Raw genomic sequence first — 19,745 nt, forward strand, 5'->3', positions numbered from 1 at the left:
TTTGAGATTTTGTCTTCTTGGACATCTAAAATATCAATTGTTATTGATAACAGTCCGACATTAAAAATATAACATATAAGTCGATCGAGACATATACAATATAAAAAAAATATCATATCAATCAAAATCGACTCGAGCACTTATTTTTCTATCTGAATTATTTATCTTAATCTAATCAAAGAATAAATATCCTAATTGAATGGTACCTAATCAAAAAAAAAAATCTGATTTATGGGGGAGGGAATTCACATGATAGCAAATGTGACTGCGACACGTAGATGATCGGACCAATCGTCTTTGACACAACCATATCCCTAAGATTAGATTTAACTTGAAATCGACGCCAATAGCTTTGTCAATCTTTGTGGCCCAAACACCACTCCAATTGATGCAATCAGCGTTGGATGGGGATGGATGATGTGATTTGGAGTTTGCATGAATCAGTGAAGTCAAAGTCACTCGGTACAATTCGTTGGGATATGCTCTCAACCAATGGCTACAATGGCTATTCTAAGGATCCCATTATTACTGTCCACATAAAATCCAATTCTAAATTACGATTAGAATTGAATGCCGATACCGAATTTTACATTCAATCTGATATTAATTAAACATCTGATGAACTCATGACATGCTCTAATACAACGTAAAGGTTTCCATCGACACCCGATAACTTTGGGCTATTAGAAAGTGATCCGATCTATATTAAACTATAAGAAGACAGCTTACAAATTTATCTAATTTCAATATCAATACAGTGTTATAACTCTATTATGCTTGTGGAATTCAAAATTTAAGATGGTAGCGATTTCCTTGTATGTTCGTTCGCCACTTACTCTTTTTTTTTAATAATTTTTTTATGAGCATATATATATATATATATATATATATATATATATATATATATATATATATATATATATATATAAGGGTATTATATTATTATGGATAAAATTATAAATAGGGTGTTTGATATAATTTTTAGTGTGTTCGATTTTATTCATGTTTTGCATGTGTAAAAGATTTGATAGCTTGATTAGACATTTATTTTCATGCTTATAAATATATGTTATTAGTCGTTGCACAGAGATAAAACTACCCAAAAATAAATCATTCAAAAAGCTAGTTTAAGGGTTTTCTAGCTTCACAGAGTTATTCAGAATATCAGCCAGCACAATCCCCAAAAGCTATCTAGGTGGCATATGGCTAGTTCGTTGTCTTGTTTTACAATAGTGTCATGTAGGCACTTGTGATGACTTTTGATCGCGGTGGGCCACCATAGACCTTTTATTATGCGACTGTTTGGAGACTATAAAGCTTATGTTTGTAATTTGCATTACTCTATTTGCTGAAATGATTACTTATGAAATCACAAGTTAAATACTTTCTCTAACTTGTCTTCTTTTTTATAGGTCCTTAAGAGATCATAAAAAGTTTCAGGTTGGCTAACCCTTTGTGGACGGATATGCAATAGTACCGTATGATTTAGGCAAAATCAACTAAGTCCATGATAAATAATATCAAAGTGGGACAAGTACATTTAGAAACACTTAGCATGCAAACGTGGGTGACCTAACAGGGTTATATTGCGGGCAGCTAACACACGCGACTGTTTGAGAGAAACAAACATTGAGATGTAGGAAAAAGAGTCTCTCAAAGCAGTGGGCTTCTGAGGCTAATATTTAGAGGAATAACCAACTCTTTATGTAAGAGGCATCACGAGGACAAGTGAACTAGGAAGAATGTATAATGCACAAATGTTGGGTTGGATGAGTTTGAGCTATTGCCTGACATTACAATCAAATTTGATGGTGCTCAAGGCATGCAAGGCGCTTAGCAAATGATGAGACCGTGCAAGGAGGGATGTGTTGCTTGGCAACCGAAAGAGTTATGCAAAGCTCATAGAGGTGAGGAAAATTGCTAACTCGAAGAATTCTATACTTATGGAAGGGCTTGTATATGAATGATGAATTATCTGTGGCCATCCCTAGACGACTAAAACTCGACATTATAGAGCATTAGAACTTTCTTTTCGATATGAGAAAGATATGTCTGTAGGATGCTGAAGTGTGTAGCAAGTTCAACATGTTGCTAGGCTTTGATGGGTGTAGCGAAAGCTGTATTGGTAAATAGTCATAATCTAGCAAGTGCGTTCATGAGGGTGTAATAATACATAATTTGTTCAACAAGTCAGAGTAGTCCAAGGCAATAGTGGTCTTTGAAAATTTCAGAGTGAAGAATGTAAAGAAAAAAATTATATTAATGAGATAGATATCCAAGAGAGATAAGTCTTTCAAAATAGTGAATCATGTATAACAGACCATATATGTTGAGGAGGTATTTCTATATAACAGCTTCATAAATCTTAATAGACCAAGCGAGAGGTGAGGAATCGTTATATGATCTCACATGAGGTACCCAAGTGATAGAGATTACGTGATGGAGTGACCTAAGGTAATACCAAATGAAAACACACTTAGAGTCGATATGGAGATTGGACTCAACATAGAGTTGACTCATAGAATGGTAGGCGTGAGAGCCACCATCAATTCAATGCAAATCGAGGAATAGAGAAATTAGGGTGGAACTTGGTGATGTGCTCAAGTCGCACAAAAGGAGTCAACATATAAGATGAAATATCGAGTTGGGGCACAAATCCTTCCATGGACAAAGGTCAAGGACATGATGAAGCAAACTTATATTGCATAGTACCATAATTGAAGGGAGTTTCGAAGCATATACACATTATCTCGGTGAAGGATTTGATAAAGGAACTAAGGTGACTCAACTTACGAAGACGAAGTTAGGATCAAAAGGCTTTGGCACAAGACAAGAGGATATGACGATGGGTAATTTTGAAGAATATGCTTTAGTGCTATCATTTAACTTATTGTGAAGGAAGCGACTTATAATAAAGATTGTACTAGAGGTAAGGGCCCAGGATCTAGATAATGACACATCAATTGTAGTAAAGTCAGTTGACTTCAAGAGTTGCTAAGCAACAGACTATCCTAGAGATATACTTTATCTAAGTGTGACTCGAGAGCGGACAGACGAAGGTCGATTGCCAAAGGAATAATCACAATTAAAGATAACAAAAACCTTACGATGTGGTGGCAAAGGTTATATATTGAGATATTATACTCCGAGTTCATTCCACAAAAATTAGAATGCAATGAATGTTATAAGGAAGCGACATGGTGTAGCAGATCATGGTAAAACAGTTGGAGGCTATACAACACGGAGAAGTCTCACGAGGGACTTCATCATATGAAGGTATGATTAGGAGTTACTGAGAGCTCTACTTCGGTGAACAATATGATGGTAAAAATGATTATTGATTCAAGGAGTGAATATCATGGTACCATAGATACCGCTCTTCTGTGTGTGCATCAAATTTTACATTGAACGAAAGTCTTGGTCATTAGCATATGGGGGGAGGGGGGGCTATGTACCATCGAGGAGGAATTTGTGTATGTATCAGTGAGTCATGTCAGAGAAGACTTGATCGTGTAGAGGTATAATCGCTTGAGGGAATTGGGCTACTTTAGAGCTCATATTCGCTTAAGGGAGCCTAGCAAGTCAGAGAACAAGACCAAGTGAACGAACGTTGCTACCAAGGACGTAAAGGAGAATAGAATCGACATGAGCCTTATAACATGATGGCGGAGGTCATGCATGAGAATTGTAGTATGCCTTTCCATTAAACAAGGAAAACTGCTTGCATAACACAAATGTATTGAAGTAAGTGGTCAAAAGGGGCGATGAAGCGACGAGTTCAGGGACTAAGTTACCTAAAACCAAATATCGATCAAAATGGAGGTGGACCTAGAGGAGTGTCACGGTATCATAGAGAAATAAAGATATGTTTATAATTTACATTGTCTATCAAGTATTTATTAAAATTACTATTTGTGGATCCCGAATTAAATATTTACTCTTACTCGTCTTCTCTTTTGTAAGTCTTTAAATGATTATATATGACTCAAGATAAAACTAACTATTAGATTAATTAATTATGATCATTTAAAACTCATATAAGTTCATTTAATTCTAATACTAGTAAAGTATTATTATTATTCTATTATATTTATTCGATTCTATGTATAAACACATCCACACGTTCACTTATAAATACTAGTAAAGTATTATTATTACTATTTTTTTCATTATAGTAATTAATTTATTATTACAATATATCTCGAATCCAAAGAAATATGTTTGACGGCACCTTTCACTTGTCACCAACTCATCTTCATCTCTGAGGAGGCATCACATGACATCGTATATCTACGTGTAACCCTTCGTCGGTTGGATCGGACCAACCGATCCGTACAATAATGATTGACACCGATGCCGATCTAACCCGTGGGACCGACACGTACGAACCAGTTTCTGTGAGCCGCGTGGGTAACACGTAACACGCCTCATCTGCCGGACCCCACAGCCGTCCGGGGTTCGTAGACGGCCACGTGGAACGAGAACAGTTTTGGGTGAACTGTAAAGAATAGCCGACTCGGCGACGACAGGAAAGGGGAGCACACGAGGACGAGAAAGCGGGTCCCGCTTCACTGCCGCGCCGCTTGCTGCCGTGCTGACTGCAGTAACGGCACACGCGGAGCTCCCTCCGCCGCCAGTTCCCCGGTGCGTGGAGCTCACGTGCTTGGGGCCGCTCGATATGCCCCGGGAGCTCTCATTGAATGAACAGCCCCAAACACTGCACTTGGAGCAGCAAATGACGCTGAGACGCCACCATCCCTGCTGGATTCACCCGCATAAATAGGCTGCAGAGTTTCCACCACCACCACCAACAATCCACCGTCTTCCTCCAGCAGCCAAAGGGTAAGGATAACAGGAAGGTGCTTCACTGATGTTGATTTTGTTGTGCTTGTGACCGATTCATGTGGGGATTGAGTACATGTCAACAATGGCCTTGATGGAAATTGTTGGATTTAGAAGATTGCTACAGCTTTCGATTCTCCCTTTTTGGTTCCCTTTAAAGAGGAACATGAATAAAAATCCTTCCTTTTTGACACAGATTGCTGATGGGAGTGCGAACCTCTGCCTGGTGCTGAAGGAAGACACAGTGCTGGGAAGAAGGATAAGGCACAAACCCGAAATGCCAGTTCCTCTTGTCCCATATCCAACACCTCCTGTACCATTCACACCCCCAAATGGTATCTGCTGTCCTTGAATCTTGTTCTAGTTTGAATCAATGAGTTGTGGCTGCAAATTTGTTGGAAGATATTTAAGTTCTTCTGATGCACTCTAACAGTTGCAATAGAGAATAGAGTAAACATTGACATGGTCTTGGAACCTAAATAAAATTAGTAGCTTGTAGAGTTTGAAACGATGACTTTGAAATTGGGTTGGAACACTTTTAACTCCACAATTTATTGAGATTTATGAATTTTCAAGCTTGCCGGTATTAAGTGAAGCTGAAGACCAAATAAAGAATCGCTACATTTTCCTTTTAGAAAGTCACAATGTATGAATAACAAGTGCATTAACATTTTAAGGTCTCTCAACCTAGTGATGTTGAGAGTAACCAGCATTTTTTGCCATGAGAATGCCACTAGCAGAAGTATTTGTTTTCTTCTCTGTTCTTTAGCATTGAGAAGTAGACAAAAACATTTTACCTGAGTTTCTCTTGTTGGGTGTTCACTTCATTTGATGCTGAAAATATGATTCTTTCATGAACTATTTCATGTTTATGCATCATAATCTGTATCAGCTTTCAGCAAGTGTTGAATGACCATTAGTTTTGATTACTTTGCCACTGAAAACACATTAAAAGGTCTTAGCTGAAGGAACAACCACATGGTTTATTCTCTTGTTACTGCTATTTGGTATATTAGCCTGCTAAATTTGGGATTCTTTAGTTGCTCACAAAGATATCTTGATTATTACACAACTAAATGGCTCATTTAATTCTCAGGTGGACAAAGCCAACTTGTGTGCTCAGGATGCAGAAATCTCCTTCTCTATCCTCTAGGGGCAACATCAGTATGCTGTGCTGTTTGCAGTGCAGTAACAGCTGTGCCTCCGCCAGGTACTTCCCCCTTTATCTTAGCAGCTACCTTGAACACAGAATCAGATAAAAGATAGAAGAAGCCTTTTCATAGATCTTACATGCAAACTTCTGACTGACAAGTTGGTTAGTTGATCCAAGAAAATTATGGGAACTATTACCATCATTATCAAGAGAAACATGGTTTATACTGCTTTTGATATAGGATCAACCTAAGGTGTCTGTCGTAAGTCTGACAAAAGAGTGGAGCTAAGAGAAAACTTAGATGATGCCTAGTTTTCTTTGTTCCCAGTATTTGTTTTTGTTTCTGACATCATTAAAGGATTTGATTTATTTACAACTACTCTCGTATTTGCTACAGGTACAGAAATGGCTCAGTTAATTTGTGGAGGATGTCACACACTTCTGATGTTCATACGTGGAGCAACTAGCGTACAATGTTCTTGCTGTCACACAGTTAACCTGGCTTTGGAAGGTGACAAAATAATTCAAAACTCTGCTGTCGAATCACTCTATTCACCAAAAAAAGATGAAAAAAAGAAACTAGAACTCATCATTATGAAAATTTACCTCTTTTATGTATAGGAAACTAGATGCAAAAAAAAAGAAAAAGAAACCACCTATTGCTTATCATCACTCGGAACAAAACATATTATGAGTAATGGATAGAGCAAACACTATTGGACCAATCATATAACTAGGAATAGCCAACTGGTGCATTTAGTTCAGTATTCCATGATGTTGCATTAATGGATATCATAATCAGGTCCAAATGCCAATTGGGTTCGAACCTGCAACAGGACACACAAAAGGCTTATTGAATAGATGGCATGATACTGTTGAGACGCTCGAAATCCTTAGAAACACCTGCTGTTTGAACCCATCCCTTTCATCTGAATGGTTAGAATTGTGTCATTAAATCTTATTCACACCGACCAATGAAAGAAAACTTCTTTAGAAGATGGTAACTGTTGATCAAGGTTCCAACAAATCTCATAATCTGCATTTGCTTTTCTATCCATCTTTTTGTCTTTCATGTAATGATAGACTTGGAAAATCATACTTCCATTCACATAATTTTTGTTAAAGATTAACAAATATAGGAATCCTAGATAATCCAAGATTACAGGATTAACCAGCACTTGTGCACATGTAAGACAAACAACTTATGTACGATCATGTATTTCTATGTGCGAAGTTCACAAATTTTACATGTTTGGTTGCAGCAAATCAGGTAGCACATGTCAACTGTGGAAGCTGCCATATGCTGTTGATGTACCAATACGGAGCAAGATCCGTGAAGTGTGCAGTTTGCAGTTTTGTGACTTCAGTTGGGGTGAGTGAGCATTCATGGAAATGCATTAACATTCTACCTCAACATCTTTTCTGCGACTACTATCAGTGGCATTTCTAGTTAAAATATTGATACGTTCATGTAGCATTTCATAAAGTGGATAAATCTGCAATGCTTGATGTTTATTATTTGACAGGCTTTACCAAGCACTGAACAGAAACCTAGTAGCTGAAATCCTGGAGACAAGAGTATCGGCAATCACTGTCCTATTAATGTTCATCCTTCAGATTTTGCTGTGGCAATCTCGCTTTCCCCACGCGAGGATAGTGGTCTCTGCATCTTCTTTGCACCAAGAAATTATAGAGCTTCATGTCAGTGCCCACAATACATGGTTTTTGTATTGCTTGACGTGCGAAGACAATCGTACAAACTGTTGTTTTTGTCTTGAAATGCTGATATTGCTAGTTTGCAGTGGTTGGTCTGGTTTTTTCGGGTATGTAATGAACAATATTTTGGAATATTTTTCCTGAATCTTTGTATCTAGTCGCTTGTTTTATACACTTGAATGTAATAATAATATTCGATCAGCATTGCATGCGTCTTTGAGGACTTGGATTTTGATAGGTAGCAAATATATCTCATCACTCTAGAAAAAAAATGCAGATGATAATCTCAGGATGCTCATTCTTTCCTTATTTGTCTTCTAACAAGACAAATTCTCCATGTCACTCTTCTTCTGGATCATTAATCTTTTTATCACAAGCATCTTCATCCTCCATTTCTAGTAAAGATAATTCATCATATTCTAGACAGGATTGAAAACTTTCTTTCTGTTATTGAGAAACATGAGTCTTATTTGATCTTAGGCACACTAGAATCTAGCTTATTGATAATGAAGTAATCTTTCCAGTGGAAAGACTATTGGATTAGTGAAACAGAGGCAGCAAGAAACCATAAATTGCAGCCTTGGTGTCATCTCATTATACCTTCATGAACAAGTTAGACTTCTTGATGACACTGCAAGTTGGATTGATCTTATAGATCTAAGAACCCGTAAACAAACTGTGTATCTTTTGTCATCACTGAATTTTTATAAAAAAAATATTATTAATTAAATTAAAGAATATTTAACATTTTATTTATATCTTCGAATAAGATACTTTTATGTCTTCTCTATCTTTTCTTGAATTATTAATATTCATAGTTTCATCTATATCTCTATAGCATTGTCGCATCTTATCCTTTATCGAATATGATATCTAATTATTCATAAATAAAAATATTTATTTTTTTATTTTTTAATAATTCTGTATATCGAACTCAACATTTTCATCTCAATGATATAAGTTTTTTATTAATGTTATTTCTGTCCAAGACTTACATCATATGGTGTGAATATGTTTTCTCTTGACATGCAATCTTGATGGTCTTACTTGACACCAAAATATTCACCAAAGCTTATGCTCAGTAATGATTGGATCATACATCACTATCATTTCTGAGTCCAGAAATCATGGAACATCTGCAAAACCTGAAGGGATGTTTCTAAATTTCTAACTTTATAGGGGTAGATATGTGAAAAAACCCAAAAGTCTTGGAAACTATTTGAAGGAGTGCTTCTGAAGTTATTCACTTTGATAGGGGCGTATATGAAAAAAGACAAAAAAAAAAACCCAACCAAGTAGCACTAAAACACATTTTGAGGGGTCTTTCTGAAATATCTCTCTTTGTAGGAGTGTATCCAGAAAAATACTAAGAATAAATTGCTTTGATACACATACTTTGAGGGGTTTGTCTAACATTTCTCACTGGGTGGGGGTGTATATGTAAAAGAATTAAGTGGCGGCAACGCCCTCTTTTTGAAACGCATGGGGTCGTTATGCCGTTTATGCAACGAATCACACACGTGTACGGTCAACAACGGTGGTTTCTCGTGTGGATCGCCGAATGGCAACCTTTACTTCCCCTTCCCTGATTTGGGGGAATAAATCTCGCCCTGGTAAACCCTATCTTGAATCTTTTGGAGTCCGGAGGCCGATCCAGCGCCCCTCTCGTTCCTCTTTGATCCCGCAAGGTGAGGCGCTTCCGATTGATTCCGGTTTCGCTGGTGTTCTTTTCCGTTATTTTGGACGGTATTATTGGTTTTGAGCTTGGGGTTCTGCATTTTATGCGTCCCGGAGGGTATGCGTATCGTTCCTACTCGATCGATTTTTTGATGTAACAATGGTTGAATAGCCATGGGGAGCGCCGTGAGGTTGGGAAAAAGGCATTTTTAATGTTGGTTTCAACTGGAAATGGGATTCGATTACCGTGGAAATAGTCTCACGTTACTCCTGTGGTAAACCCTAGGGTTTAATCCTAGCTCATCCAAGTAAATCTTGAATCTTTTTGGAGTTCGGAGGCCGATCGAGCGACCCTCTTGTTCTTCTTTGATCCTGCAAAGCGAGGCTTTCCCTGTTGGTTCCGGTTTCACTGGTGTTCTTGGATTCTGTTGTGGATGGTACCCTTTATTGAGAGTTTGGGGTCCTGGATTTGATGGGGTCCTGGATTGGATTGGTCGCGGAGTGTAAAGCTCGTTCTTTTACAGCTACTCGAGGTGCATATCGTTCCTACTCGATCGATTTTTCCTATGTAACAGGGTTGAATAGCCATGGGGAACGATGTAAGGTTGTAAAAGAAATCATCATTTCTGATGTTGTTTTCGACTGGAAATTTTGGTTACCTTAGAAATTATTTCACGGTGGTTAGAAAATTGCTATTCTCCTGTGGTGGAAAATATGAGTTTGGTTTCTTATTAGATAGATAATTTTGTTTCCTTCTTACAGGACATATATGATTCTTATAGTATCCATGGTTAGGCTTATGCACAGTACCTGTTTGTGATATTGTTGTTGGTTGATGACCATTTCACTAGAAGACATGCTTTGGAATTGCTTTTATAAGGTGTATAGGTCTGGCAGTGACTTGCTCCTTTATCAGTGAGTTGGTGAACTCCCCATGTTATACATTGTTAGCCTACGGGGTTGGATTGTTCTTCCTTATGGGTGTGCTTGACATTATGTTAGACATTTAAATCAGAAGTGGTTGAGTCTCAGCTGTTATACTCTTTCTTGAAACATGGAATGCTTTAATTTCTTTTCCCTTTCTTTGTCATTGTTGCAAGACAACCACAGGCAGCCATCTCCTTCATCTCATCCCATCTTCAACCTGGTGAAGATGCATTAGTCCATTACTGGTCAACTTGCACACCTGCCCATCAGAGCTTGCTTAAAGATCTTAAAGATCCTAAAGCCAGAAACACAGTGCTTCCTTGCTTCGTCTTTGAAGCTAACACTCTGAACCAACTCGACTGGTTTGGACAGGGGAAGCATCTCTGGGTCACCCACCATGAAGGCACTCGTACTTGTTGGAAGCTTTGAGACCAGCTTGAAGCCATTGACTCTGAGCATGCCCAAGTCACTTCTGATCTTGCACCAGGTTTGTCACTACACATGCCTTCTTGTCATCTTTTGTGTATCTGAAGAATTGACTCTGTAGATGCTGTTGATCAGATTGAAGCTCTAAAGCTGTCGGGGTGACTGAAGTTATCTTGGCCATCAATTACCAGCCACAGGTGAGCAAATCTGAATACATAGCTATGTATCAAGTTCTTTCTGTTCCCCCTCCAACCAAAAATTGTAGTGGATTTGGGTAGGTGATGATGAGCTTTCTGAAAGAGTTTGAATCGAAGCTTGGGATCAAGATAACCTGTTCTCGAGAAACTGAGCCTTTGGGCACTGCAGGTCCACTGGCTCTTGCCAAGGAGAAGCTGCTTGGGGGAGCCTGACAAGCCCTTCTTTCTGCTCAACAGTGACATCGTATGCGAGTACCCATTGAAAGAGGTGCTTAGTTTTCACCAGGCTCATGGTGGAGAAGCATCGATCATGGTGACCAAGGTACTTGATGCATTCATCTCGAGACTAATGATGATCTTGAAGGTATTGCTGATATCTGACACTACATGGCCAGGTTGCCGAACCATCTAAGTACGGGGTGGTGCTCCTGGATGAGGAATCCGGGCAAGTCAAGGAGTTCGTCGAGAAGCCACCGGTGTACGTCGGCAACAGAATCGATGCTGGCATCTACCTGCCGAGCATCGACGTTCTCAGTCGTGTTTTGCCGCGGCTGAGGTTGTTGGAACGGCAAGTCTTTCCATCCATTGCTGCGAGGGAGGCCTGTACGCCATGGTTCATGCCGGATTTCTGGATGGACATGGGACAGCCCAAGGACTACCTCGCAGGTCTCAGATTCTGCCTGGACTACGTGAAACGGCATTCTCCGTCGGCGCTCGCTGCAGGGCAGTACATTATCGGGAAAGTGCTGGTGGGCGGCAGTGCGAAGGTGGGGGAAGAATATTCGATCGGGGGCCGGACGTGGTCGTGGGACCGGGCTGCGTGATCGAGCCTGGGGTGAGACTGTCGTCGTGCACGCTGATGAAGGGGGTGAGAGTGAAGAGTTCCGCTCACGTTTCGGGTAGCATCATCGGGTGGCACTCGACCATCGGCGGGTCGGCGCAGGTGAGCCGCATGACTGTGCTCGGAAAGGACGTGCACGTGAAGGAGACGGTGTTCCTCGATGGAGTCTCGGTTCTGCCTGAAGCTGGAGATCGTCGCGGGAACAAAACCAGTGGCAGGTAAGTACTGAAGCTAAGAATAATGGTTCTATTGGAAGGAAAGATTTGGATTCACATATTGTTCCCTGGATTTAGATTTAGATATAGATATAGATAGTGTTGGGACAAAAACAATTTATCATCCTACTTTTTGGTGGTAAAAGAATCGATGTCGGATAGTTGGAAATTTTCGATTTTATTATTGTTTTTTGCATCATACGTGCAACATATATTTTCTTCATGCAAAATGAAAAAGCTTATATCTGATTTTGTGACAATATCCAAGTAAAATAAATAAATAGACAAGCCTAATAAAATAGCATATTCCCATCCAATTAAGTATCAATGGATTTTAGGAATAATATCATTATGTCTTATATATCCCTCTTGATGCCTTTGATTACCTCTCGATTAAGTATCAATAGTATTAAAATAAAAAAAAATTAATTATCATTAGATACATTTTAAATATTGGTCTGACTAAAGGTCGTAATATTCTGAACTTCAATCTCATCTTTGTCATTTTTTTAAAATATTAAGTAACTAAGGAATTATATTAGGAGAACAAAATGAGATTTAAAGACTTCAAATCTTATATAATAAATTTTAGTTTTTCAAAGAATATATAAATATTTTAGAGGCTTATAACCACCTAAAAAGATTTGCATTCATCGTAGCGAAACACTAGTAGTCACATTATCAATTTAATTATTGTTAAAAAATCTTCAAGAATTAATATTATACCTATTGGGTTAGTACGATGGTGAGAAGATCTTCTTTTTCTTATTTTAATTTACTTGGGGTTTTCATGAAAGTTACTTTGTGTTTCTTCTTTCATCACATAAATTAACTCATAATCACCAAACATAACCTTTCATGTCAAACTTGCATGTTAGAGTGTGAAAATAATGAACTTATCAATAGTCTGATATCCATTAAAAGTAATAAACATATGTATCCCAGAAAAAAGCTTAGTTAACAACCAAGGAATTTGGCTATAATTGACTGAAGAAAAATGGTAAGACAAGCATGATGATGTTTTAAAGAGTTATTAGCAATTAATATGTCTATCAAAAATCACATGGAGAATTAACCATCTGATTTGTCATGGAAAGACATCATTTTAGGTTCATAATTTGCTCAGTGATCAGATGTCACTGACTTGAGAATCCTCCAGCTTGGTTTGTGTGACATACAGACCCACAAATCCAAGAAAACTTGAAGTATGTTTCACTTTTTCTTGAAGTATACTTAAGTTGTGGATCAAAACTTGTTAGTTGAAACAAGTTATAGCATGCATATACTTTCCTTGTAGCCATGATTGCCAGAATAATCACATCTGACCTTGACTAAATCCTCTTGGTAGGTTTTCTTGGCACACCAAGAACAAAGAAAAAGAATAGATGATGATAATGACTGCAACTTGTTGAGTTCTGATCCAGAAAATAAACCAGTAGTTTCTATCTATTGTTCTTGTGATTAACTTCACAGATCAAACTTCAGCCTGACTAATGTTTTGGCTGGCAGTATTTCTACTGGTAGATCTAAATTTACAATCGCATAAGAGTGATTATTTATTTGGGTCATGACTCATATTAAACCAATAAAAAACATGTTCAAGAACAAAGTTCTTGAGAATACAATTGTCCAGTTTGAGAACCTATTGTAGTATTAGATCATACATCAAACTCATACATTGAAGCCAAAGATTACCTTATCGACGAGTGACAAATGAATGAACAAAGAAACATAAACATATTCAAGGTCCTATAATTATAAAATAACACAAAACATGTTTATCATTTGTGATTAGGTCGATGCTAATCACATAGGCTCCATTCTTTCTTGTTCCAATGGAAGAACAAACAAAACCCACAGTGATGGAGAAAAGAGAGAGGAAGAAAACCAAAGGAGAAGAAACTGTGAGAGGTTAGCACAACATAGAGCCAATTTATTATGCTCAGAGTTACAATGCATTGCTACATTTACAATCAAGAAGAGTGAAAGAGATAAGCCTTTTCTTTGGCATTTGCAATAAGCTTGTTTAGACCTTCAACAAGATGTGCTGAAGTCATGCAGTAAGCATTCTTCATTCATTATTTCTTTACTAAATAATTATTTAGGTTAATATAGACCTGTCATTTAATGTTGTTTACAATTAAGTATAACAATTTTTAGAATAAACATCACAAAGCCAATGAACAATTAAGTTGCATCACTCTGAGGCAACAATCTTAAGCAAAACATGGCCAGAAGTATCAAACTTAGTGAAAATGATCAGTTTGTCTTGCAGTAGAATTATGCTTATTATTGCTGAAACAAACAAAACAAGAACAAGCAAAAAAGAAATAGTGAAGACAGTACCTGCCACAGAAGAGAAGACAATTTCCAAGATATCTACTACAGTGCTGTATCATTATCATTTTATCTCCAAAAAGGGAACTTGAAACCGGCCAAAAAGAGCTGCGACAGGAAGACTGTGCTATATAGGTTTAAGAGACCTCCTCCTCTCTTTCTCTCTCTACAGCCTTCATCTCTTGTTGTTCCTATGCACCTTCATTACTCCAACAACAAAAGATTTGGAACCTTAAATCTACTCTACAACCCACATTCAACTTCAAGTAGATGCCTAGATCCAGATGGTGGAATCATATTGCATCCCCCCCAACCAAATAAAAGAGCAAAATAGTGAGATTGAAAGTTACTTTTCTTTGCTATAAGAAAAATGTTTACTTGCATCAATTCAATAACTTCTCACAAACCTGTAGATAAAAGGAAGAGGTAGATCAGTGATAGAAAGAGAAGTAAAATCGATGCTTCAATAGCAGTAGCAGTCTTCAACCCATAGCTGAGGAGAGATGAACACATGAGAGGGAGACCAAGATAGAAGGTAAGGAAACAGCATGAGTAAGATGAGAGAGTTCTCAGAGACGGGCTAATTGTGTACATGGAGATGATGCATCCTCATGGATTCATGTCTAACCTTTTCTTTCTTCTGCCACGGTTTGGATCCCCGATCAGTATGGCGGTCGGGCTGCAGCGGCGGCACTCCCGTGCCACCCGCCGTGCCCGTCCACCGGCAGCTGCGGCATGTTGAGCGGCAAATTGAAGAACGGCAGCCCCGACGACGGGTCCGTGAAGGAAGGCCCGAGGGCACCACTTGTCCCACCTCCGCCGCCGCTTGGGCTCTGTGACGCCGGCGGGTGCATCTGGAGCTGCTGCGTCGCGGCGGCCGTCTCCTCCTCCTCCTCGTCCAACGGCAGTCTCTCATAGGCGACGTTGGTGAACGACGCCGCGATCACCGTCACGGACCCCGCCGCAATTAGCGCCCCGACGACGCTCCCCCCGACCACCTGCCCCTGGCCGCCGGCCAGGAAGACCGCGAGGCTGGTCGCCCCCGGCGGTGCTGGCGGCGGGAGGAAAGAGCCCGAGAGGGACAGGATCTCGAAGCGGCCCTGCAGGGTGGCAACGGGCGAGCCGGCGGGCTGGCGGAGGCTCACGTTGGCGACGGTCCCGCTGCCGCTGAGCACGCAGACCCCGCGCTGCCGGCGGCGGGCGTACGTGGAGAGGCACTCGAAGACGTCGCAGCCGCTGCCGACCTCCAGTATGTGCGCGCGCAGGGCGTTGGCGCTCTCTCGGGTTATGATCACCGGCGGCTTCGGCTTGTTCTTGGAGCCCGGGGGGCGGCCCCGGGGCCTGCGGCCGATGACGTCCCCGGGTCCGGCTGGGGCGGACAGCTCCAGCCCATGGTTGGCGGCCTCGTCAGTGGCGACAGGGGAGTCGTCGGAGTCCGGCTTCGCGTGAGGAAGGTGGAGGTGAAGAGGGTGGACGAAGCGGGAGGCAGTGCCGAGATCGAGCCCCGCCATGCGGGGAAGACCAAAAAATAAGGTATTTGGTAGAAAATTACACCAAAATAAAGGTGATGGGATGGAAAACTAAATTAAAAATAGATTTTTGTGAGTAAAATACAAATCTTTATGTGAATAAGGATGAAGAAGAATAAGAAGGTGATGAGGAAGAGAGAAGAAGATGGAAGGCTAGCTATGAAAGTGGAGGAAATATAGAAATGAGTAGTGAGTGCAAGAGAACAGGAGGAGGGAGAGCTCGGAGCTTCTCCTACTCAGAAGACAGACCAGGGAGAGAAGGGTGGAGAGGATGCTTAGACTTTGATGAGGTGAAAAGGATCTGGGGAGAAGAAATGTGTGACATGAAAGAGTGGTGGGGCATGAAGAGATGTGTGACATAATGTGATGGAGATGTGGATGTTTGTGGGGGAGGAATAATTTAAAGGTGTTTGGATTTGGATCAAGACAAAGAGGGTGGTGCAGACTTTAGAAGGAAGCATTTATTGAGGGATTAAGGTTCAGGGTTGATAAGAGAGGAGGAAGAGTGGGCACCAAAGTGTTTCTCACTCTACCATGCATGGATGGATAACTTGTTGAGAAAAGTTGGCGTTTGGTGGAAGAATTCAGCATAGGATGCATGGATTGGCTTGCAGTGAGGAGCCTTTGGCTAGGGTTTACCTGTGTTTTTATCTCTTTGATGATAGGGTGGAGGGCTCACTTGCTTTTATCACTCACCATCTATCAAATAAGATACTTTGTTTGGCTTTATTTGGGATATTTGAGCTTCAAAGGACAGTAGACTTTCTTAGTACTTAGTTACAATTTTTCGCTATGAATACTTAGAAACCGGTTTAAAATTATATTCATGAGATCTGATATAGTTTTCGATAGTGTGGATTTGTTCTAAAGAGATTTAAAATGCTATAATTAGATGATGATAGATAATTAATATTGGTAATATGAAAATAGAATGAAAGACAAAAAAACACTTTATTAGACATGTCTGTTCTTAATCTTTATGCAAACAAATGTTGGTTTAAACTTTGTAAATAGATTGAGAAATTGCAATCTGAATGAAGGATAAAGGCTTGAATATGTACTCCAACCACAGAGACAAACATCTTCCCTTCCTTACAATATGATTTCTTTAGTATTGATGATAAGATTTTGAATGTTGTACTTCAACCTATGTAGTGATCTAATCAAGTTCAAAATAATTTCTTTACTGGGATGGTCAATTAATCATGGGGAAAATGATAAAAAAAGATGTGCTCAAGAATACATCATCTACAATAATCCCTAATTAAAAATTCAAAAGCAAATCAAACAACATAAAATATGCATGTCAACTAACTTATTGAGCAACATAAATAATTTGTTGAGGATTAATCTGTCAACTCATTATCTCTTCTGTCAAGTTTCTCCATTATTTGAATGTTCTTCACAGGTTGTTCAGCTCAAAGACTTGTAGTGCAGCCTAAGCTTCCCCAATAGTTTAGTGCAATGTCAAGATAATTTAATTGGGAGTAACATGCAATAATTGTACACCTTCAGCATGCTCATTACTCCTCATCCTGCCAATGGTCACAGATCAACTACAGCACAGCAGGATAAACAAATCAAAAGTTCAACTTTGTAGCTGCTCATTATGTCGCTTTTGAAGGTAATAATCTATCAAATGATAAGTTGTCTACCAAATAGTTCATACACAATGGCAGATGAAGAATTAGATAGATCTAGTTCTTCCCTAATAGCTTGAATTTTGTGTTTATTGATTATTAGATTCAAGATTTTTAGGTTATAAGTGTTGTTTTATTCATATCGATACAATATCGTTCTCTCTACTCGGGTTCGATTTTATTCACCAAGTATAATACGGTTTGTGCGTGAAAGGAAATATTAGTTTAAGATTTTGAAATTACTTGTCATCCGATTGAAAATCTCTATGGTCCAACAAAAACCAAAGATTTCACAAAATGAAGTAGTATTCGTCTCGTCGTTGCGTGAAACAAATATTATTAGTGACTAAAGGACTACATAAGTATGGAATTAAGGACATTCCACAATATGTTTCTCAAGCATGAAAGATGCTTAATGCTTGCTTGATCAGAAGCTCACCATGTAATTATTATATTAAGGTGTATTCTTCTTTGATAAAGCATAGAAAAGTTTGGTTTGCCACCTCAATTTCGAAAGAATTAGGTTCCTTTCTTCTCCCACAAGTCAATGCTTTGCTAATGGTTTGGATTAGTTTAATGTGTGTGCTGCTTTAGCTATTTTGTCGTCATGAGAAAGGAAAACAAGTGAAGAGTCGCAAGGAAGAATGGATTGGATAAGAAAGCCTCCTTTGTCACCAAATTTTACCAAGAGCTATGATAGTTTATGGGTAACATCATATGATGTCATGGAAGGCAACTTGTAGCTAGAGAGAAGTGTAGACTAAGACACTTGAGATAATCCATTGCTTCCTCTTTCTTACCTCTTTTTGAGGGAAAATTTATGTCAAGGATACCATCAATGTACAAGGAATCCATATCTGTATGTGAAAATACGTGTGCATGCAAAACCTATGAAATGTTCAATAAACATATAAGCTCAAAAACTATCATGTATTCTAATATTATTATAGATTTTTAGGATTAATTATATATTATCCCTTACAATTAACTATATTTAGTATTTTGGTCATTCTACTTTCAAAAGTCATATTGAGATTCTTATATTAATAATAGTGAAATATTTAACATTGTTTCTTCTCATATCATCGACTCTATTGATGAAAATATTATAGGGTTTACCACTGAGCACGTGCTAATTTTGTTTTACTTCAACTTACCACTGAGCATATGCGGTATTTCCATTAATAAAATCGATGACGTAAAAATAAATAAAATTAAATATTTTACTTTCGTAAGTATAAGAATCCTAATATAACTTTTGAATATATAAGAATTTAGTTACAGGGGAAATATATAATTAGCTCTAAATTTTCACAACCATCAACTCATCCAAAACTTGAGCCAAAAGATACGTTGTATTATTCTTTTAAAAAATAGTAATCCATAATTATTACAAGAATTGAGAGACATATATTTTGAGTATAAAATTAGTATCATAGATAATCCTGACTAATTTGATTTAGGTTCATGATCCTAAAAGTCAGAAGTCAGTAAAATATCAGAGCTAAGGTCAGTGGATAAAAGAAGGTAAACAAAGGAATTGGTGAGTCAAGTTGACTATAGTTAGGCCTAATTAGTGTATTCCACGTAAACTCATCTTATTAACAATGTGTGTTCCCGACAGGATTACGACATTGACAATGAACAGAAAGGAATGGAATTCAGTTTGAATGGGTTTGAATCCTTGTGTTGTTTGAAGTAGTGATGTAGATGAGCCACTGAGGCTGTTTTCAGTACTGCAGAGCTGCTGATAGGCATTGATAGATATCGATATCTTTGTGTGTGACAGAGAGGACTGCTTCAGCGAGTTCATACGTCCATCTCACCCACAAGACCACAAGAAAGAGCGTACTAAGTTCGCAGGAACGCAGCACCCCTCTCGACTGTCCATGGCTGTGTTCTCTGTGCGCGAGAGAGAGAGAGAGAGAGAGAGATGAAGCGAGGAATGAAGGGGATGAGCGGCACCTCGGGAAGCGTGTGAGGGTTGTGTGGGACAGCACGTGCGCGCGGTCTCCAAGCCTAAAGGCAGCAGCGCCATTGTGGTCCTGTCGGCCATGTCCCGCAGACACCCACCTCATCCCCACCTCCGACTGCTTTGCTCTCTCTCTCTCTCTCTCTCACACTCTCACTCTCACTCTCACTCTCACTCTCATTGGGAGTGGCTCCGTCGTCCCGCATGCTGCACTCAAAGTGCGCTCCCCGCCCGCAAATCCCGGGCTGCAACCTCCCACCTTGCGTGCGTTTG

At 39.1% G+C, this 19,745-nt stretch overlaps 2 protein-coding genes and 1 pseudogene across 4 annotated transcripts; 2 read left to right on the plus strand and 1 right to left on the minus strand.

The window, feature by feature from the left end:
• The first annotated feature begins 4,684 nt into the window (after positions 1-4,684).
• LOC135632958 (protein LSD1) lies at positions 4,685-7,912 on the plus strand. Its single transcript, XM_065141885.1, has 6 exons — positions 4,685-4,842; positions 5,039-5,177; positions 5,939-6,052; positions 6,393-6,506; positions 7,258-7,367; positions 7,522-7,912. Exons 2-6 carry the CDS (start codon positions 5,120-5,122, stop codon positions 7,555-7,557), a joined length of 432 nt encoding a protein of 143 aa, XP_064997957.1. The 5' UTR covers positions 4,685-4,842; positions 5,039-5,119; the 3' UTR covers positions 7,558-7,912.
• Positions 7,913-9,406: 1,494 nt separating this feature from the next.
• Positions 9,407-12,163, plus strand: LOC135638104 (mannose-1-phosphate guanylyltransferase 1-like; annotated as a pseudogene). Its single transcript, XR_010496505.1, has 4 exons — positions 9,407-10,818; positions 10,892-10,938; positions 11,020-11,260; positions 11,334-12,163. The product of XR_010496505.1 is annotated as a mannose-1-phosphate guanylyltransferase 1-like (transcript).
• A 2,499-nt stretch (positions 12,164-14,662) lies between these two features.
• LOC135581046 (AT-hook motif nuclear-localized protein 23-like) lies at positions 14,663-16,353 on the minus strand. Of its 2 annotated transcripts, none has more exons than XM_065141898.1 (2): positions 14,960-16,353; positions 14,663-14,738 (listed from the first exon to the last, which is right to left on the minus strand). In XM_065141898.1, the coding sequence occupies exon 1, from the start codon at positions 15,840-15,842 to the stop codon at positions 14,994-14,996; it is 849 nt and encodes a 282-aa protein (XP_064997970.1). In that variant the 5' UTR covers positions 15,843-16,353; the 3' UTR covers positions 14,663-14,738; positions 14,960-14,993. The 2 variants fall into 2 exon arrangements, with proteins under 2 accessions (XP_064997970.1, XP_064997964.1); XM_065141892.1 differs by having other exon boundaries at positions 14,663-14,824.
• Between the last annotated feature and the right edge of the window lie 3,392 nt (positions 16,354-19,745).

Source organism: Musa acuminata, chromosome BXJ1-3 (genome assembly GCF_036884655.1).
Source record: "Musa acuminata AAA Group cultivar baxijiao chromosome BXJ1-3, Cavendish_Baxijiao_AAA, whole genome shotgun sequence".
NCBI lineage: Eukaryota > Viridiplantae > Streptophyta > Magnoliopsida > Zingiberales > Musaceae > Musa > Musa acuminata.